Consider the following 19942-nt stretch of genomic DNA (forward strand, 5'->3'; position numbering starts at 1 on the left):
TGATTCCCCTCAGCAGTGGGTAGGGTATGGGGTAGTCAGAAACCCCTGGTTCCCCTCAGCAGTGGGTAGGGTAGGGGGTAGTCAGAAACCCCTGGTTCCCCTCAGCAGTGGGTAGGGTAGGGGGTAGTGAGGGAGCCCTGGTTCCACTCAGAAGTGGGTAGGGTAGGGGGAAATGAGGTACCCCTGGTTCCCCTCAGCAGTGGGTAGGGTAGGGGGTAGTCAGGTACCCCTGGTTCCCCTCAGAAGTGGGTAGGGGTAGTCAGGAACCCCTGGTTCCCCTCAGCAGTGGGTACAGGTAGTCAGGTATCCCTGGTTCCCCTCAGCAGTGGGTAGGGGGTAGTCAGGTACCCCTGGTTCCCCTCAGCAGAGGGTAGGGTAGGGGGTAGTCAAGTACCCCTGGTTCCCCCCAGCAGAGGCTAGGGTAGGGGGTAGTCAGGTACCCCTGGTTCACCTCATCAGTGGGTAGGGTTAGTCAGGAACCCCTGGTTCCCCTTGGGAGTGGGTAGGGGGTAGTCAGGTACCCCTGGTTCCCCTCAGCAGAGGGTAGGGGGTAGTCAGGTACCCCTGGTTCCCCTCAGCAGTGGGTAGGGGGTAGTCAGGTACCCCTCAGCAGAGGGTAGGATGTAGTCAGGCACCCCTGGTTCCGATCAGCAGTGGGTAAGGAGTAGTCAGGTACCCCTGGTTCCCCTCAGCACTGGGTAGGGTAGTGTAGTCAGGTACCCCTGGTTCCCCTCAGCAGTGGGTAGGTGGTAGTCAGGTACCCCTGGTTCCCCTCGGTAGTGGGTAGGGTATGGGTTAGTCAGGTACCCCTGGTTCCCCTCAGCAGACGGTAGGGTGGGGGGTAGTCAGGTACCCCTGGTTCCCCTCAGCAGTGGGTAGGTGGTAGTCAGGTACCCCTGGTTCCCCTCATTAGTGGGTAGGGTAGGGGGTAGTCAGGTACCCCTGGTTCCCCTCAGCAGACGGTAGGGTGGGGGGTAGTCAGGTACCCCTGGTTCCCCTCAGCAGTGGGTGGGGGGTAGTCCGGTACCCCTGGTTCCCCTCAGCAGTGGGTAGGGTAGGGGGTAGTCAGGTACCCCTGGTTCCCCTCAGCAGTGGGTAGGATAGGGGGTAGTGAGGTACCCCTGGTTCCCCTCAGAAGTGGGTAGGGGTAGTCAGGTACCCTGGTTCCCCTCAGCAGTGGGTAGGATAGGGGGTAGTGAGGTACCCCTGGTTCCCCTCAGAAGTGGGTAGGGGTAGTCAGGTACCCCTGGTTCCCCTCAGCAGTGGGTAGGGTGTAGTCAGGTACCCCTGGTTCCCCTCAGCAGTGGGTAGGGTAGGGGGTAGTCAGGTACCCCTGGTTCCCCTCAGCAGTGGGTACGGGGTAGTCAGGTATCCCTGGTTCCCCTCAGCAGTGGGTTGGGGGTAGTCAGGTACCCCTGGTTCCCCTCAGCAGTGGGTAGGGTAGGGGGTAGTCAGGTACCCCTGGTTCCCCTCAGCAGTGGGTAGGATAGGGGGTAGTGAGGTACCCCTGGTTCCCCTCAGAAGTGGGTAGGGGTAGTCAGGTACCCCTGGTTCCCCTCAGCAGTGGGTAGGATAGGGGGTAGTGAGGTACCCCTGGTTCCCCTCAGCAGTGGGTAGGATAGGGGGTAGTGAGGTACCCCTGGTTCCCCTCAGAAGTGGGTAGGGGTAGTCAGGTACCCCTGGTTCCCCTCAGCAGTGGGTAGGGTAGGGGGTAGTCAGGTACCCCTGGTTCCCCTCAGCAGTGGGTAGGGTAGGGGGTAGTCAGGTACCCCTGGTTCCCCTCAGCAGTGGGTACGGGGTAGTCAGGTATCCCTGGTTCCCCTCAGCAGTGGGTAGGGGGTAGTCAGGTACCCCTGGTTCCCTTCAGCAGTGGGTAAAGGGTAGTGAGGTACCCCTGGTTCCCCTTAGCAGTGGGTTAGGGGTAGTCAGGTACCCCTGGTTCCCCTCAGCAGAGGGTAGGGTAGGGGGTAGTCAGGTACCCCTGGTTCCCCTCAGCAGAGGGTAGGGGTAGTCAGGTACCCCTGGTTCCCCTCAGCAGAGGGTAGGGTAGGGGGTAGTCAAGTACCCCTGGTTCCCCTCAGCAGAGGGTAGGGTAGGGGGTAGTCAGGTACCCCTGGTTCCCCTCATCAGTGGGTAGGGTTAGTCAGGAACCCCTGGTTCCCCTTGGGAGTGGGTAGGGGGTAGTCAGGAACCCCTGGTTCCCCTCAGCAGTGGGTACGGGTAGTCAGGTATCCCTGGTTCCCCTCAGCAGTGGGTAGGGGGTAGTCAGGAACCCCTGGTTCCCCTCAGCAGTGGGTACGGGTAGTCAGGTATCCCTGGTTCCCCTCAGCAGTGGGTAGGGGGTATTCAGGTTCCCCTGGTTCCCCTCATCAGTGGGTAGGGTTAGTCAGGAACCCCTGGTTCCCCTTGGGAGTGGGTAGGGGGTAGTCAGGAACCCCTGGTTCCCCTCAGCAGTGGGTACGGGTAGTCAGGTATCCCTGGTTCCCCTCAGCAGTGGGTAGGGGGTATTCAGGTTCCCCTGGTTCCCCTCAGCAGAGGGTAGGATGTAGTCAGGTACCCCTGGTTCCCCTCAGCAGACGGTAGGGTGGGGGGGTAGTCAGGTACCCCTGGTTCTCCTCAGCAGTGGGTAGGGGGTAGTCAGGTACCCCTCAGCAGAGGGTAGGATGTAGTCAGGTACCCCTGGTTCCCCTCAGCAGTGGGTAGGGTAGGGGGTAGTCAGGTACCCCTGGTTCCCCTCAGCAGTGGGTAGGGTAGAGGGTAGTCAGGTACCCCTGGTTCCCCTCAGCAGTGGGTAGGGTAGGGGGTAGTCAGGTACCCCTGGTTCCCCTCAGCAGAGGGTAGGGTAGGCGGTAGTCAGGTATCCCTGGTTCCCCTCAGTAGAGGTTAGGGGGTAGATAAGATAAAGAGGGCACTGAGGGGGATAAACCCAACAGAACCACAGAGCACTCAACCTGGAAGCCTCTTCCTCATACACACAGCCAGCTGTACACCCCAATGACTTGGCAGAGCTGTGTGTGTGTGTGATGTATTATGGGGTGGGGGGAGGTGTTGTGGCTGTAAATACAGTACTGTGCACATGTAAGTATAGGTGTGTTTGCAGAGTTAATTAACACTCAAATGTTGGGATTGTGATTCTTCCAGAGGTATCAAACAATACGTTGTGTAGTGAGAGAGACGCATAGAAAGAAACAGAGGGTGTAGTGACCCGTCCCAGTTCTCCCCTGCAAGGCACACTGGGGTGTTTGTTGTACATTGTCGGGTTGCACTACAGGGGTCCGGGCAGAGAGGGGGAGGGGGGAGAGAGAAAAGCCAAAAGAGTGGAGGGGGGTGAGTTCCCCGTCACGGAGAAGAGAAGAGAGAGAGCAATAGAGAGTGTAATGTTTACTGTAATTTTTTATTGGTTATTTCACTTTTGTTTATTATCTAGTTAACATATGTTTCCCATGCCAATAAAGCCCTTAAATTGAATTGAGAGAAAGTAGTAGTAGAAAGTAGTTTTCCCTCAGAGAGACAGACAGCCCTCCCTCCCTCTCAGACACTGGTCTGACATTCCTAAATATTGCCAGGTTACACACACTTCTTATCTGCCGGAGAAACACACCTCTGTCCTAGGTCAAATCAACCATATAAACAAGAGGGAGGTAAAGAGGGAGAATGAGCGGGTGTGATGGAAAAATACAGAAGATGGAGGGATGGAGGGTAAGCTGAGTGGGTAGAGGTGGGTAGCTAATCTACAGCACCGGACTCCAGGGACCCTCTACCTCTCTGGTGAAATCCTCAGGGCAGAGCAGCTCTCATCCAGGCACAAAGCCTGACTATCAACCATGGAAGTCACCAAGCCAGGCCTGAAACACGATTTAGGACGGGGACAGAGGGGCCCGTCACAGACACAGTCACACCCCCTGCCTGTCTGCACCCCTCCCTACCTTCCACAACCCACCTCTCCCAAACACCCCCACCCCCCTTCCTCTCACACTGCTCCTACTCTCACCATCCCACCTCCATCCACATCGCTCTCCCTCCCTCCCCTCCTGCTGTATTCAGCTATAGCTCTGGCTGTGTGTGTGAAATGGGATGTGACAGGAGCACCTTTCCCTGGGGATCAGAAGCCTCTCTCTCCCATAAATAGGGCCCTGGGGGCAGACCAGGGCTTTCTGCCTCCAGAAAAACATCCACCCTCAGTCTTTCTCCTCCCGGTCTCTCTCACACACACCCAGTACTCACGTGCATTAGAGAGTAGTAGGACTGCTTTCCTGTGTAGAACAGAAAGTGGAATGGCCGTCCATCTGCACCCCATTGGACAGCTAGAGGATATGTATGTGTGTGTGTGTGTGTGCGCGAGTGAGTGGAGTGTGAGAGAGAGGGAGAGAGAGAGAGAGAGAGAGAGAGAGAGAGAGAGAGAGCGCGTGAGAGAGAGAGACAGAGGGAGAAAGAGAGAGAGAGTTAGGCCATTGGTGTAAACCGCTTTACTTTGTCACTGTTAGAAATTGAGCAAAAACTCAGAGAGGTCCCCCTGCTGGTGATGTTGTGAAAGTGCAGCTCTCACACAGAGTGAAAATGACCATAGGAGTAGAACAATCCGTCTCAGTTGTAAATCTATTTAAAAAGGACCCACCTCTCTGTTTTGGAAACACCTCATCCGGATGCTGGAAGAAAATATGAAGATTTTGAATCACTAATGAATATGAAGTTTCTGAGTTAATACACTTCTACATGACACGTCTAGTCTTACCTTCATCAGTGGTTTGGCTTTTTTGTCAAACAGGCCAGAGGGGAACAGGTATGCAATGCTTCTCTGGAACAGAAATAGAAGAAGTCAAATATCATTAACATATCATAAAGATGGAGGGAGAAACCTTTAGTTTAAACAGCCAGCTCTAAACAGGGAGAATCCTTTAGTTTAAACAGCCAGCTCTAAACAGGGAGAATCCTTTAGTTTAAACAGCCAGCTCTAAACAGTGAGAATCCTTTAGTTTAAACAGCCAGCTCTAAACAATGAGAAACCTTTAGTTTAAACAGCCAGCTCTAAACAAGGAGAATCCTTTAGTTTAAACAGCCAGCTCTAAACAGGGAGAAACCTTTAGTTTAAACAGCCAGCTCTAAACAGGGAGAAACCTTTAGTTTAAACAGCCAGCTCTAAACAAGGAGAAACCTTTAGTTTAAACAGCCAGCTCTAAACAGGGAGAAACCTTTAGTTTAAACAGCCAGCTCTAAACAGGGAGAAACCAAAAAGATCATCAGGGACAACAACCACCCGAGCCACTGCCTGTTCACCCCGCTATCATCCAGAAGGCGAGGTCAGTACAGGTGCATCAAAGCTGGGACCGAGAGACTGAAAAACAGCTTCTATCTCAAGGCCATCAGACTGTTAAACAGCCATCACTAACATTGAGTGGCTGCTGCCAACATATTGACTCATCTCTAGTCACTTTAATAATGAAAAATTGGATGTAATAAATGTATCACTAGCCACTTTAAACAATGCCACTTTACATAATGTTTACATACCCTACATTACTCATCTCATATGTATATACTGTACTCTATACCATCTACTGCATCTTGCCTATGCCGTTCGGCCATCGCTCATCCATATATTTTTATGTACATATTCTTACTCATTAATTTACACTTGTTTGTATAAGGTAGTTGTTGTGAAATTGTTCGATTACTTGTTAGATATTACTGCATGGTCGGATCTAGAAGCACAAGCATTTCGCTACACTCACATTAACATCTGCTAACCATGTGTGTGTGACCAATAAAAATTGATTTGAACCTTTAGTTTGACAGACAGCTCTGAACAAGGATAAAGTATAGTAGCAGCCAGGCTAGCTAATAGGTTAGAGAGGAGACACTCAAGTCTTGTAAGAGTTCAGATAAAGGCTAGAGGGAAGTTCCTAGAGAACAGCAGTGAAAGTTAGAGGGGAGAGAGAACAAACAAACAGCTAGGTGACAGGAACCAGAGGACAGACTAGAGTCACCAGTTCACCCTAAGTTCACACACTCACAGCCAGTCTCCTTGTGACGGCAGCAGAGTGGAGCCAGGTCATTAGTGCTGCTACAGATGGCACTACTCTTGACAGGGTGTGTGTGTGTGTGTGGAGGGGGACAAACAGGTAGTGTCCACCCTGCCACTCGTCTCCAGCCAGTCTGCTCATCCCTCCTCATCTTTATCTTATTTTCCTCCTTCACTCTGTCTGCTCAATTAAGAGAGGGAACAGGTGCTAGAAGGAGAGAGCATGCTGCAGCCTTTTGGGCTGTCAAGACGAGGGGAATCAAAGAGAGAGGGAGGGAAGGAGAGTGAGAGGTGGAAGAGAGAGAGGCAGGTGAGGGGGAGGTAAAAAGAAGAAGACAGGGGAGGAGGAGAGTGGAACACTGTGCCAGATGAAGGCAGCACCTGTTCATTTCATACCCTAGGCTGCAATATGGCAGAGTCCCCTAGGGAGAGACAGAGAGAGGGGAAAGGGAGAGACCTTCTCCCTGCCACAGATTTCACTGTGTTGTTCACAGCACTTTAGATTCCTCCACTCGGTCTGAACTTCATCGATGTCCAATAAAAAACGTAGAGAGCGTACTGCTACACAATAGTTTCTGCACAGAGCCTAATTTAGAAACTAAGTTTCCCTTTTATTATCTCTGCTGCTAACACTTGCATTGTTTGCACTAATAGGAATGTCACAACTGAACCAGAGTCAACAACAACACATAGGCGCAAGTCTCCCCTAATTCCCCCTCCAGTGGTCCCCCATTCCTTCTCCAGTCTCCCCCATTTCCCTCTCAATTCCGTCTCCAGTCTCCCATTACCCTCCCCAGTCTCCCCCATTTCCCTCTCCAGTCTCCCTCATTTCCAACCCCAGTCTCCCCCATTTCCCTCCCCAGTCTCCCATTACCCTCCTTTCCCTAATTCCAACCCCAGTCTCCCCCATTTCCCTCTCCAGTCTCCCCATTACCCTCCTTTTCCCCTAATTCCAACCCCAGTCTCCCCCATTTCCCTCTCCAGTCTCCCTCATTTCCCTCTCCAGTCTCCCTCATTTCCCTCTCCAGTCTCCCCCATTTCCCTCTCCAGTCTCCCCCATTTCCCTCTCCAGTCTCCCCATTACCCTCCTTTTCCCCTAATTCCAACCCGTCTCCCCCATTTCCCTCTCCAGTCTCCCTCATTTCCCTCTCCAGTCTCCCTCATTTCCCTCTCCAGTCTCCCCCATTTCCCTCTCCAGTCTCCCCCATTTCCCTCTCCAGTCTCCCCATTACCCTCCTTTTCCCCTAATTCCAACCCCAGTCTCCCCCATTTCCCTCTCCAGTCTCCCTCATTTCCCTCTCCAGTCTCCCCCATTTCCCTCTCCAGTCTCGCCATTACCCTCATTTTCCCCTAATTCCAACCCCAGTCTCCCCCAGTTCCCTCTCCAGTCTCCCTCTCCAGTCTCCCTCATTTCCCTCTGCAGTCTCCCCATTCCCCACATCTCTCCCTCTCCTCCACTCATCTGACGATGGGACGCTCCATGTCACTTCCTGTTACAAAGCCCACTGCTAACAGCTCTATACATTAGATAGGATGAAGGTTAGAGACTGCCAGGAAGTGAAGAATCATGGGAAATCAACCTAAATGAGTGGGGCAAACGAAGCTAATGCATTCTTCCTTCGTAATGAATAAAACATGTGATGTGTGTGTATCAGGCGTTGCTAATACAGTGGACACACCACATTACACAGTGCTGGCCCCTGCTGAGTCTGTCTGTGTGATCAGATCCAGGTCATTGTTTATTTTCATAATGACTATATGTGCACATCTTATGGATACCAAAATAATAGAGGTACACAAGTTGTTTTGTAGGTCACTCTGTAATGATTTGCACGACCACCGTGCGTCCCGCACATAATGGTAATGTAGGTGGGTGTTTTACACTTTTGAACGTAATATTCCCTTACTGCTGTTTTGGTTCTAACCCGGCCTGATTGCACATATGAATTGAATTATTGATGCCAACATGTACCTCTCTGTTTATTGAATATGCATAAAGTGTAGCTTTTTGTGTGGCCATGTTTTGTATAGCATCTATACCCACTATGCGTCGTATGTGTAATGGCTATGTGAGGTAAAATGTGGATATATTAGGAGATGGGATAACGAGGTCTGCTTGACCTGATGAAGATCCGTGTTGGATCGAAACGTTGTCATTAAAGGTGGTAATTGGGGGCAAATTCAGTGCGCGGGCCTTTCTGTTATTTTCAATTAAACTTCCTTACCCCATCACCTCGGTGTTTTAAGGACATGTGTATGACCACAAACTGCTTTACACAGCCCACTGGTAAGTGCTAACAGTTCTGTTCATTATATAGAACGATGGTTAGACACCACCGGGAAGTGAAGAATCATGGGAAATCAAACTAAATGAGTGGGGCAAACGAAGCTAATGCATTCTTCCTTCGTAATGAATAAAACATGGGATGTGTGTGTGTATCAGGCGTTGCTAATACAGTGGACACAGCACATTACACAGTGCTGGCCCCTGCTGGTGACTGTTAGAGTGTGTCTGTGTGATCGGCTCCACCAGATGCTGCTGATGGCATGCGGAGACAGACACGAGACAGACCAGAGACGATTCTCAACTACTGTTGGGGAATTAAACTAATATGGCTGGAAAACCACCTTAAAGACATGTGACATCTCCTCTGAGAAAGAAAGCATAATGTATCTACTCCAAATAAGGTGCCACCTTTCTAAACATTGCCTAGCCAAATGCAAGTCTCAATTGAGTTGAGGGGGGACACCATAGACTTATTGAGGTATGAATCCGTCTCTGATTGTAGGGTAAGGACAGAAAAACTGCATTACACTACATCCATCTAGGGTTTCCACTGCATCCCTCTAGCGAAAGACAGGAGTTGTACACCCCTCGTTAGACATAACTGCAGTCTTTCTTACATTAATGTCCCCCTGAGTGAAGGTCTCAGGGTCCTCTCCCATCATGTTGGCTAGATGTCTCTTCCCGATGTTGAACTCCTCCACCTGCTTCTTGATGAACTCCTCTGAGAACTTCTCTGGGCCCGCTGCAGCCAGGTTCTTCCTGTGGAGCACAGCACTCACACATAGCTGTCTGGACAGCACCTGAGGTGTGGGAGAGAGGAGGTTCTTATGTTAGGATACATACTGTAGTATAGAACTGGTGCTTTAATAACCCAGGGCTTTGGTTTCACAAGGATGGATGAATGTCAGTTATCTGGGCTAATAGACAGTCTCTGTAGGTGGCTCTGGTCTTTTAGGTGCATTAAGTTAGTCTGAAATGGTGAGATTTGGCATTGACAAATATATCAACTGATGGGCATTTGACAGCAAGGTATCCACTAGTAAATGGGACTAACATTGGATTAACGTAGTATAACGTTAGCTAGCTATGCAAACAAGCACTGTGAGGCTTAGCTAACTAAGGTTCTATTAAACCAAAATATTGCGACTTGTATGTCCAATATGTTCATGTAGCTAGCTATGTCCATTATGGCATGCATGTTGAGACAAGAAGAACAATATCTAGAGAGTCAACTAGCTATTTAGCTCTCTGTCTGTCTTACTTCAATGACAGTTTACATGTGAGCTAGTTGACAAGGCAGCGCATTGCTACTAGCGCTAAGCTATTTCAAGGACAACTCAGCCCTTCTCTACAGTGCAGCCCCGTTGACATTTCCATGAAAACATGCCAAATTAAACTCCTGGCTTTACCTGGCGAGTTAAATATGACGAGACTGTGTTAAAATTGAAGTAGCAATTTCCGCATTTCCAGAGAAAAGATCCCACGGTTCTTCCACCGGAGGCCGCCATGTTTGCTGTACGACGCTCTGGTGAAAACAGGAAGTACGTCCATCGCAAAAGCATTGGCATTTGCATTTGTGTTACAATGTAACTGTTACAATGTTACTACATTTCATTTCTCACTGTATATCTGGCAAAATTCGGATACAAAGTATTTGTTTCTACAAAACAATAACCGTATTTGATAAATCCATAGAATAACTAGAATAAATGTATAGGTTATTCAGTCCCTTTGTTGCATCCAACAATTAGTTGAAAAGATAGGTATTATAACAAATATGTGTTTTTATTATTATGGGATATGAGGGCACTATGGGATATGAGGGCAGCATTATACTAAGGGATATATACTATGGGATATGAGGGCAGCATTCGTAATTTTGGTCAACGTTTCGTGTGGAACCCTAATTAGTAGGTAACAATTGAACTGGTACAAATCACCCAACCCTACTACACATGTTCAGATGAGCCACGACAACTAATTCAAGCTGGAAGCTGTCGGACCACATGCAGAACGATTTGTTGACATGGGGGGGGGGGGGGGGGGGGGTTTAAATAACAAACAGCAATACAACTATAAAACGTAACCACTATAAAACTACGCAAACAACAACCATACAACTATAAACTATACAACTGTACAGAAGTATACTATAATACAAGTATTCACTATGCTTCAGATGTCAAATAAGTGTTGGATGCTTGGACTCCCCCTTCATGGATTTAAAACCATATAGGATTGTTGTAGGCATTGGCTGGAGGGAGTTTCCACCATTGCTAGTTTCCAAATGTTAAAATACTATTAATAAGAAACTCTTCTCTCCACTGTGACTTCCTGGTGTTATGTAAGGTCCTTCCTGGTGTTGTGTAAGGTCCTTCCTGGTGTTGTGTAAGGTCCTTCCTGGTGTTGTGTAAGGTCCTTCCTGGTGTTGTGTAAGGTCCTTCCTGGTGTTGTGTAAGGTCCTCCGGAAAAGTTAAGAGTAAAAAAACGAGTTGTTCTATTATGAGACGACAAAGTAGAATATCATCTTCAAAACGGAGATTACATAAAGTAAATATTTCAGAAATGAATCCACACGACAGAGCAGAGTGAGTGAATGGAGTAAGGGTTATATAGTATAAGGGAGAGTAGTATCGCCTGGACTGAGTAAGAGAACATTGACTTAATGTTATGTGTTAAGTCTGACGTGGATCAGTACACACTGTTAAAAGGAGGTACTGCCTCTCACAATGTTTTTCTTTAAATCAACTTTTTATCAAACCAGCTCTATATGAAGTGTTTGTGTAGTTAATTAACTTGTACTTGGTGGAAAGGAAGGGTTTATGGATGGACATGAGGAAATGGGTTAGGAACTGTGGGCAGTGGTTGAAAAGTACCCAAATGCCGTACTTGAGTAAAGGCAAAGATACCTTAATAGAAAACGACTGAAGTAAAAGTGAAATTCACCCAGTAAAATCCTACTTGAGTAAAAGTCTAAAAGTATTTGGTTTAAAATATACTTAAGTATCCAAATTAAAAGTAATAGTATAAATCATTTAAAATTCCTTATATTAAGCAAACCAGACAGCAAGGATGTTCTCTTGATAAGTGTGTGAATTTGACAATTTTCCTGTCCTGCTAAGCATTCAAAATGTAACTAGTACTTTTGGGTGCCAGGGAAAATGTAAGGAGTAAAAAGTACATTATTTTCTTTAGTAATGTAGTGAAGTAAAAGTTGTCAACAATACCTCAAAAAACTACTTAAGTAGTACTTTAAAGTATTTTTTACTTAAGTACTTTCCACCACTGACTGTGAGTATATTTGGCTGTGTACACTTGAATTCTGTTTGATGTATAAACATATTCACCAACATTCTTCTCTCTGTTACAACATGTTTAGGCTTACAGTGGTGAGACAATGTTGGGGACCAACTGGTTCCTACAGGGAGGAGGTGGATCAGTGAAACGCTTTGTACCTTGACTCTCCCTTCAGTTCACCAGACAGCAGAATGAAGAGCAGAGCTTCACACGAAGGGGAGAAATAAATGACTAATGATCACTACTGTAAGTTGTTGGGTCGTGTGTAATATGCTAGTGATACAGTGCATTTGAAAATTATTCAGACCGTATTCTGACTTTTTCCACATTTTGTTACATTACAGGCTTATCCTAAAATTGATTCAATTGTTTTTCCACCTCATCAATCTACAAGCAATACCCCATAATAACAATGCAAAAACAGGTTTTTAGAAATTTTTGCAAAATTATACAAAAAAAAAAACTTCAATATTACATTTACATAAGTATTTAGACCCTTTACTCAGTACTTTGTTGAAGCACCTTTGGCAGAAATTACAGACTCGATTCTTCTTGGGTATGACGCTACAAGCTTGGCACACCTGTATTTGGGGAGTTTCTCCCATTCTTCTCTGCAGATCCTCTCAAGCTCTGTCAGGTTGGATGGGGAGCTTTGCTGCACAGAGTCTCTCCAAAAATGTTTGATCAGGTTCAAGTCCAGGTTCTGGCTAGGCAATGACATTGTGACTTGTCCCAAAGCCACTCCTGCTTTGTCTTGGCTGTGCGCTTAGGGTTGTTGTCCTGTTGGAAGGTCAACCTTTGCCCCAGTCTGAGGTCCTGAGCGCTCTGGAGCAGGTTTTCATCAAGGATCGCTCTGTACTTTTCTCTGTTCATTTTTCACTCGATCCTGACTATTGTCCCAGTCCCTGTTGCTTAAAAACATCCCCACAGCATGATTCTGCCACCGCTATGCTTCACTGTAGGGATGGTGCCAGGTTTCCTCCAGACGTGACGCTTTGCATTCTGGCCAAAGAGTTTAATCTTGGTTTCAACAGACCAGAGAATCTTTTTCCCTCATGGTCTGAGTGTCTTTAGATGCCTTTTGGCAAACTCCAAGTGGGCTGTCATGTTCCTTTTACTGAGGAGTGGCTTCCGTCTGACCACTGAACCATCATGGCCTGATGGGTGGAGTGCTGCAGAGATAGTTGTTCTTCTGGAAGGTTCTCCCATCTCCACAGAGGAACTCTGGAGCTCTGTCAGAGTGACCATCGTGTTCTTGGTCACCTCCCTGACCAAGGCCCTTCACCCCCGATTGGTCAGTTTGGCCCGGGGGACCAGCTCTAGGAAAAGTCTTGTTGGTTCCAAACTTCTTACATTTAAGAATGATGGAGGCCACTGTGTTCTTGGGGACCTTCAATGCTGCAGACATTCCCCAAATCTGTTCCCCGACACAATCCTGTCTCGGAGCTCAACGGACAATTCCTTCGACCTCATGGCTTGGTTTTTGCCCTGACATACACTGTCAACTGTGGGACCTTATATAGACAGGTGTGTGCCACTCCAAATCATGTCCAATTAATTGAATTTACCACAGGTGGACTCAAGGATGATCAATGGAAACAGGATGCACCTGAGTTCAATTTCGAGTCTAATAGCAATGTGTCTGAATACTTAAATAAGGTATTTCTGTTTTGGATTTGTAATAAATTTGCTAACATTTCTAAAAACCTGTTTTCACTTAGTCATTATGGTGTATTGTGTGTAGAATGATGAGGAAAGAATTGTATTTAATCCATTTTAGAATAAGGCTGTAAGGTAACAAAATGTGGAAAAAGGGAAAGGGTATGAATACTTTAACTCAGAGAAAATGTTGTGGTGATTGACTTTCTCAACCAAAAGATGACCATAAATCTATTTTTGACAACTACGACATCATCAATATGGATAATGTATGTGGTCTGACCATATTGTCAATGTTTTGCAAGCTTGCTAACTTTATTATTAGTTATGTTATCTAGCCTATCAAGCTTTTTGTATCACAACCAGCCGTGATGGGGAGTCCCATAGGGTGGCCGACAAATGGGCGAGCGTCGTCCGGGTTTGGCCGGTGTAGACCGTCATCGTAAATAAGAATTTGTTCTTAACTGACTTGCCAAGTTAAATACAGGTTAAGTAAAAAAGCACAAGAATGAAACAGTCGTATTTCCGACATCACAACTAGACGAATTTGTGAACATGGCAGCAGCAGGATAATGTTTTGAGTTGGAGGTGCTGACCGGCGGGTGGGGGCGGCTTTAATTCATGCAATTCTACATCGTTTTACATGAAATCCCAGCCTATACTCTGACACTGACAAAATGAGATCAATAACAATGAATGCAACCAATAGCCACATTTTTAAAAATAAGCTATTGCTCCTTGGTGGCTAGATTATGCTCTCTTGTGTAGCCTAGTATTTTGTTTCTTTCTTTCTGTACAGCCATAATTATATACATTTGCCAAATGTATCAGCTGCAGCACCTTCAGCACCCCTAATTTCCATGGCTATGGACAGGTGACTTCATTATGATGTCATATTCTGGTAGGATACTGGTTCTGCTTGAGAAGACCAGATAAGATACAGTGCAGTCGGAACGTATTCAGATTAATCTCATCAATATTCATAAAACACCCCGTTATGACAAAGCGAAAACAGGTTTTGAGATATTTTTTGCAAATGTATTAAAAATGTTAAACTGATATCACATTTACACAAGCATTCAGACCCTTTACTCAGAACTTTTGTTCAAGCCCCTTTGGCAGTGATTACAGCCTCCAGTCTTCTTGGGTATGACGCTACAAAGCTTGGCACACTTGTATTTGGGGAGTTTCTCCCATTCTTCTCTGCAGATCCTCTCAAGCTCTGTCAGGTTGGATGGGGAGCTTTGCTGCACAGAGTCTCTCCAAAAATGTTTGATCAGGTTCAAGTCCAGGTTCTGGCTAGGCCACTCAAGGATATTCAGAGACCTGTCCTGAAGCCACTCCTGCGTTATTAAAGAGTTCAATCTTGGTTTCATCAGACCAGAGATTCTTGTTTTTTATGGTCTTTTTAATGGTTTTGGTGCCTTTTTTGGCAAACCAAACCCGACCTTCAATGCTGCAGAAATGTTTCGGTACCCTTCTCCAGATCTGTGCCTCGACACAATCATGTCTCGGATCTCTACGGACAATTCCTTCGACCTCATGGCTTGGTTTTTGCTCTGATATGCACTGTCAACTGTGGGACCTTATATAGACAGGTGTGTGCCTTTCCAAATCCTATCCAATCAATTGAATTTACCACAGGTGGACTACAATCAAGTTGTAGAAACATTTCAAGGATGATCAATGGAAACAGGATGAACATGAGCCCATTTCCAGTCACATAGCAAAGGGTCTGAATACTTATCTAAGTAAGATTTTCATGTTTTTTTTTATTTTTAACACCTTTACAAACATTTCTAAAAACTGTTTTCGCTTTGTCAAGTATGAGTAGATTGAGGAAATTGTTTAATTTAATACATTTTAAAATAAGGCTGTAAGGTAACAACATGTGGAAAAAGGGAAAGGGTCTGAATACTTTCTGAATGCAGTGTATTCTGTTCCAGATTATTCTTTAAATGAAACCTTTATTTAACTAGGCAAGTGAGTTAAGAACAGATTCTTATTTACAATGACGACCTACACCGGCCAAACTAGGACGACGCTGGGCCAATTTTGTGCCACCCTATGGGACTCCCAATCACGGCCGGTTGTGATACAGTCTGAATTCGAACCAGGTTGTCTGTAGTGACGCCTCTAGCACTGAGATGCAGTGTCTTAGATAACCAGGTAACAACCAGGTAAAGACGTCTTCTATCATGCCGACATCGAGACATCATGTCAAATATGTCATATTTTGGTTATTATCTGGTGAAATAACCAGATCATTTATGGTTGCTAAAAAGACGTTTGACAAAACGTCATAATGACATCAATACACACACACAAACACATACCGTTACCATGGCAGTATATAAAAAGTAAACTTACTGGATCTTTGTTTTTTCTCGCAGTCCAAGACAAACTGAAATCCTACCTTAAGAAGAAGTACGGCTGTATATATGAGGGGACGTCAAAGGAAGGTGATTTCATCTACCTAGACCAGATCTACACTGAGCTCCATGTGATCGAGGGGGCCTGGGGAGGGGTCAGAGATGAGCATGAGGTCATATATTTGGAATCCAGAACACTAGCCACAGGAGAGACCACTATTGAAGCCAACAACATTTTCAAACCCCGACCTGATCAAAAGAAGCCAATCAGAACAGGGCTTACACTGGGCATCGCTGGCGTGGGAAAGACTGTCTCCGTTCAGAAGTTTATTCATGACTGGGCAGAAGGAAAGGAGAACCAAGACATTGATTTCATCTTTCCACTTCCTTTTTGCAAAATGAATTCTAATATGGGGGAAAAGGACTGCAGTCTGATTGAACTGCTTCATCAATTCTTCAGTGTCATGGGACCGGTGAAGACCCTGGGGGAAGGCTCTAAAGTTCTGTTCATCTTTGATGGTCTGGACGAGAGTCGACTTCCTCTGAACTTCAACAGTAAGGTTCTGACAGACGACACAAAGCCAGCCTCGCTGGACCAACTGATCACAAACCTCATCACAGGAGAGCTCCTCCCCTCTGCTCTCATCTGGATAACCTCCCGACCTGCTGCAGCCAATCAGATCCCTCGTCAACACATCCACCAGTGGACAGAGGTACAAGGGTTCAATGACCAACAAAAGGAGAAGTACTTCACGAAGAAAATTAGTGATAAGAACCTGGCCAGCAGAATCATCAACCATGTCAAGTCATCAAGGAGCCTCCACATCATGTGCCACATACCAGTGTTTTGTTGGATTTTAGCCACTATTCTAGAGAAGCTGTTGGATGAAGCAGGGAGTGGAGATTTGCCCAAAACCCTGACTGAAACATACTTACACTTCCTGATCTTTCAGACAGACAGGATGAGAGCAAAAGGGAACTCCGTAGGAAGTGACAACATAGTCCTCAAACTTGGAGAGCTGGCTTTTCATCAGCTGGAGAAGGGATATCTTATCTTCTATGAGGAAGACCTGACAGAGTGTGGCATTGGAGTCAGAAAAGCATCCGTGTACTCAGGATTGTGCACCGAGATCTTTAAGGTGGAGGGGAGGACCAGTCAGAAGACAGTGTTCAGCTTTGTTCATCTGAGCATCCAGGAGTGTCTTGCTGCTGTTTATGTGTTTCTCACATTCATAAACTGCAATAAAAACCCACTGGTCCAACAGAACTCCTCATTTTTGCGGAAACTTCGGAAACACCAACCTATGATGAACTTACTCAAGAGTGCAGTGGACAAGGCCCTAAAGAGTAAGAATGGACACCTGGACCTGTTCCTCCGTTTCCTTCTGGGCCTCTCACTGGAGTCCAATCAGACTCTCCTACAAGGCCTACTGACACAGACAGGAAGCAGCTCACAGACCAATGAGGAAATAGTTGAGTACATCAAGATGAAGATCAGGAAGAATCCCTCTCCGGAGAGATGCATCAATCTGTTCCACTGTCTGAGTGAGCTGAATGACCATTCTCTAGTGAAGGAGATCCAAAGATACCTGAGCTCAGGAAGTCTCTCAGCAGCCAAACTGTCACCTGCACTGTTTTCAGCTCTGGTGTTTGTGTTGCTGACTTCAGAAGAAGAGCTGGATGTGTTTGACCTGAAGAAATACTTTAGATCAGAGGAGGGTCTTCTGAGGATGCTGCCAGTAGTCAAAGCCTCCAGAACAGCCCTGTGAGTAACTGTTAGGACATTTTAAATACTGATCATCAGGAAGAAACATTTCAATGAATATATATATATATATACATACAGTTGAAGTCGGAAGTTTACATACACTTAGGTTGGAGTCATTAAACTAGTTTTTCAACCACTCCACAACTTTCTTATTAACCAACTATAGTATAAGTCGGTTAGGACATCTACTTTGTGCATAACACAAGTCATTTTTCCAACAATTGTTTACAGACAGATTATTTCACTTATAATTCACTGTATCACAATTCCAGTGGGTCAGAAGTTTACATACACTAAGTTGACTGTGCCTTTAAATAGCTTGGAAAATTCCAGGAAATGACGCCATGGTTTAGAAGCTTCTGATAGGCTAATTTACATAATTTGAGTTAATTGGAGGTGTACCTGTGGATGTATTTGAAGTCCTATCTTTAAACTATGTGCCTCTTTGCTTGACATCATGTGCAAATCAAAAGAAATCAGCCAAGAACTCAGAAAAAATTGTAGACCTCCACAGGTCTGGTTCATCCTTGGGAGCAATTTCCAAACGCCTGAAGGTACCACGTTCATCTGTAGAATCAATAGTATGCAAGTATAAACACCATGGGACCATGCAGCTGTCATACCGCTCAGAAAGTAGACGCGTTCTGTCTCCTAGAGATGAATGTACTTTGGTGCAAAAAGTGCAAATCAATCTCAGGGCAATTGCAAAGGACCTTGTGAAGATGCTGGAGGAAACAGGTACAAAAGTATCTATATCCACAGTAAAACGAGTCCTATATCGACATAACCTGAATGGTCACTCATCAAGGAAAAAGACATTAATCCAAAACCGCCATAAAAAGCCAGCCTACTGTTTGCAACTGCACATGGGGACAAAGATCATAGCCAAAGAACACCATCCCAACCATGAAGCACAGGGGTGGCAGTATCATGTTTTGGGGGTACTTTGCTGCAGGAGGGACTGGTGCACTTCACAAAGTAGTTGGCATCACGAGGAAGGAAAATCATGAGTATATATTGAAGCAACATCTCAAGACATCAGTCAGGAAGTTATAGCTTGTTCGCAAATGGGTCTTCCAAATGGACAATGACCCCAAGCATACTTCCAAAGTTGTGGCAAAATGGCTTTAAGGACAACAAAGTCAAGGTATTGGAGTGGCCCTCACAAAGCTCTGACCTCAATCCCATAGAACATTTGTGGGCAGAACTGAAAAAGCATGTGTGAGCAAGGAGGCCTACAAACCTGACTCAGTTGCACCAGCTCTGTCAGGAGGAATGGGCCAAAATTCACCCAATTTATTGTGGGAAGCTTGTGGAAGGCTACCCGAAACGTTTGGCCCAAGTTAAACAATTTAAAGGCAATGCTACCAAATACTAATTAAGTGTATGTAAACTTCTGACCCACTGGGAATGTGATAAGCTGAAATAAATAATTCTCTCTACTATTATTCTGATATTTCACATTCTTAAAATAAATTGGTGATCCTAAATGACCTAAGCCAATGAATTTTTACTAGTATTAAATGTCAGGAATTGTGAAAAACGGAGTTTAAATGTATTTGGCTCAGGTGTAACTTCAGACTTCAACTGTGTGTGTGTGTGTGTGTGTGTGTGTATGTGTGTATATATATATACATATGTGTATATATGTATATATATATATATGTATATACGTATTTATATATGTGTATATATTGATGTATATGTGTATATATATATATATAGTTATAGTCCTATGCTACTTCTCAAATAACATGCTGTAAAACCTCATTGTCTATTTTAAACATCTCATTTAGGCTGAATCAATGTAACCTCTCAAAACGATGCTGCAAAGCGCTGGGCACAGCTCTCATCTCCTTACACTTGAAAGAGCTGGACCTGAGTGGCAACGACCTGCAGGATTTAGGAGTGAAGCTGCTCTCTGCTGGACTGCAAAGTCCACAATGTAAACTGGTGACACTGAAGTGAGCATTCCTTTACTTGTTCAACAAGTAATAATTGTTTATTAGATCAACATGTGTTTAGAGGCCAATTTCAGTTGAATTAACTTTCAGTTTCAATACTGCAAAACAAAAGTCCTGTAAAACAAACTTTTAAATCCACATCATTTTCATTTTCTCCAATAATTAATTCAGCAATGATTTTTTAGCAATATTGTAGCCATGCTGATAGGAATATAACTATTTTAGCAATACTTTAGTTGTCCTTGTTGTTTGTGAGCAACATGGTTTAGAAGTGTCAGAAATAGTTTAGTACCTCGTACAGTACCTTATCATAGTCCAATGTGAACGTCACATTTTAGACTGAAGTTTAATCCATATCAACTTTGAGAGAAGAAGCAAAATGCATCAGTCATTTTTGTGAAATCCTCATGCAGGCTGTCAGGCTGTCAGGTCACAGAGGAAGGATGTACTGCTCTGGCTTCAGCTCTGAGGTCAAACCCCTCCCACCTGAGAGAGCTGGACCTGAGCTACAATGACCCAGGAGACTCCGGAGTGAAGCTGCTCTATGCTATATGGGAGGATCCACACTGTAAACTG

The 19942-nt window shown here is 45.6% G+C and overlaps 2 protein-coding genes across 2 annotated transcripts in view; one reads left to right on the forward strand and one right to left on the reverse strand.

Moving 5' to 3' along the window:
* Positions 1-9855, reverse strand: part of mrps9 (mitochondrial ribosomal protein S9) — a gene marked incomplete in the record, with an annotated part of 19533 nt that extends 9678 nt beyond the window's left edge. Inside the window, 5 exon segments of the mRNA XM_031792681.1 lie at positions 4225-4304; positions 4616-4646; positions 4733-4795; positions 8924-9106; positions 9716-9855. Of these exon segments, the coding sequence (XP_031648541.1) occupies positions 4225-4304; positions 4616-4646; positions 4733-4795; positions 8924-9106; positions 9716-9814 (456 nt within the window).
* LOC116353986 (NLR family CARD domain-containing protein 3-like) overlaps positions 9813-19942 on the forward strand; it is a 22775-nt gene continuing 12645 nt past the window's right edge. Inside the window, exons 1-3 of the mRNA XM_031792258.1 lie at positions 9813-9834; positions 15656-17399; positions 19199-19347. Of these exons, the coding sequence (XP_031648118.1) occupies positions 9813-9834; positions 15656-17399; positions 19199-19347 (1915 nt within the window). The remainder of the gene's footprint in view (positions 9835-15655; positions 17400-19198; positions 19348-19942) is intronic.

This window comes from Oncorhynchus kisutch, linkage group LG16, assembly GCF_002021735.2.
Source record: "Oncorhynchus kisutch isolate 150728-3 linkage group LG16, Okis_V2, whole genome shotgun sequence".
NCBI classification, from domain to species: domain Eukaryota; kingdom Metazoa; phylum Chordata; class Actinopteri; order Salmoniformes; family Salmonidae; genus Oncorhynchus; species Oncorhynchus kisutch.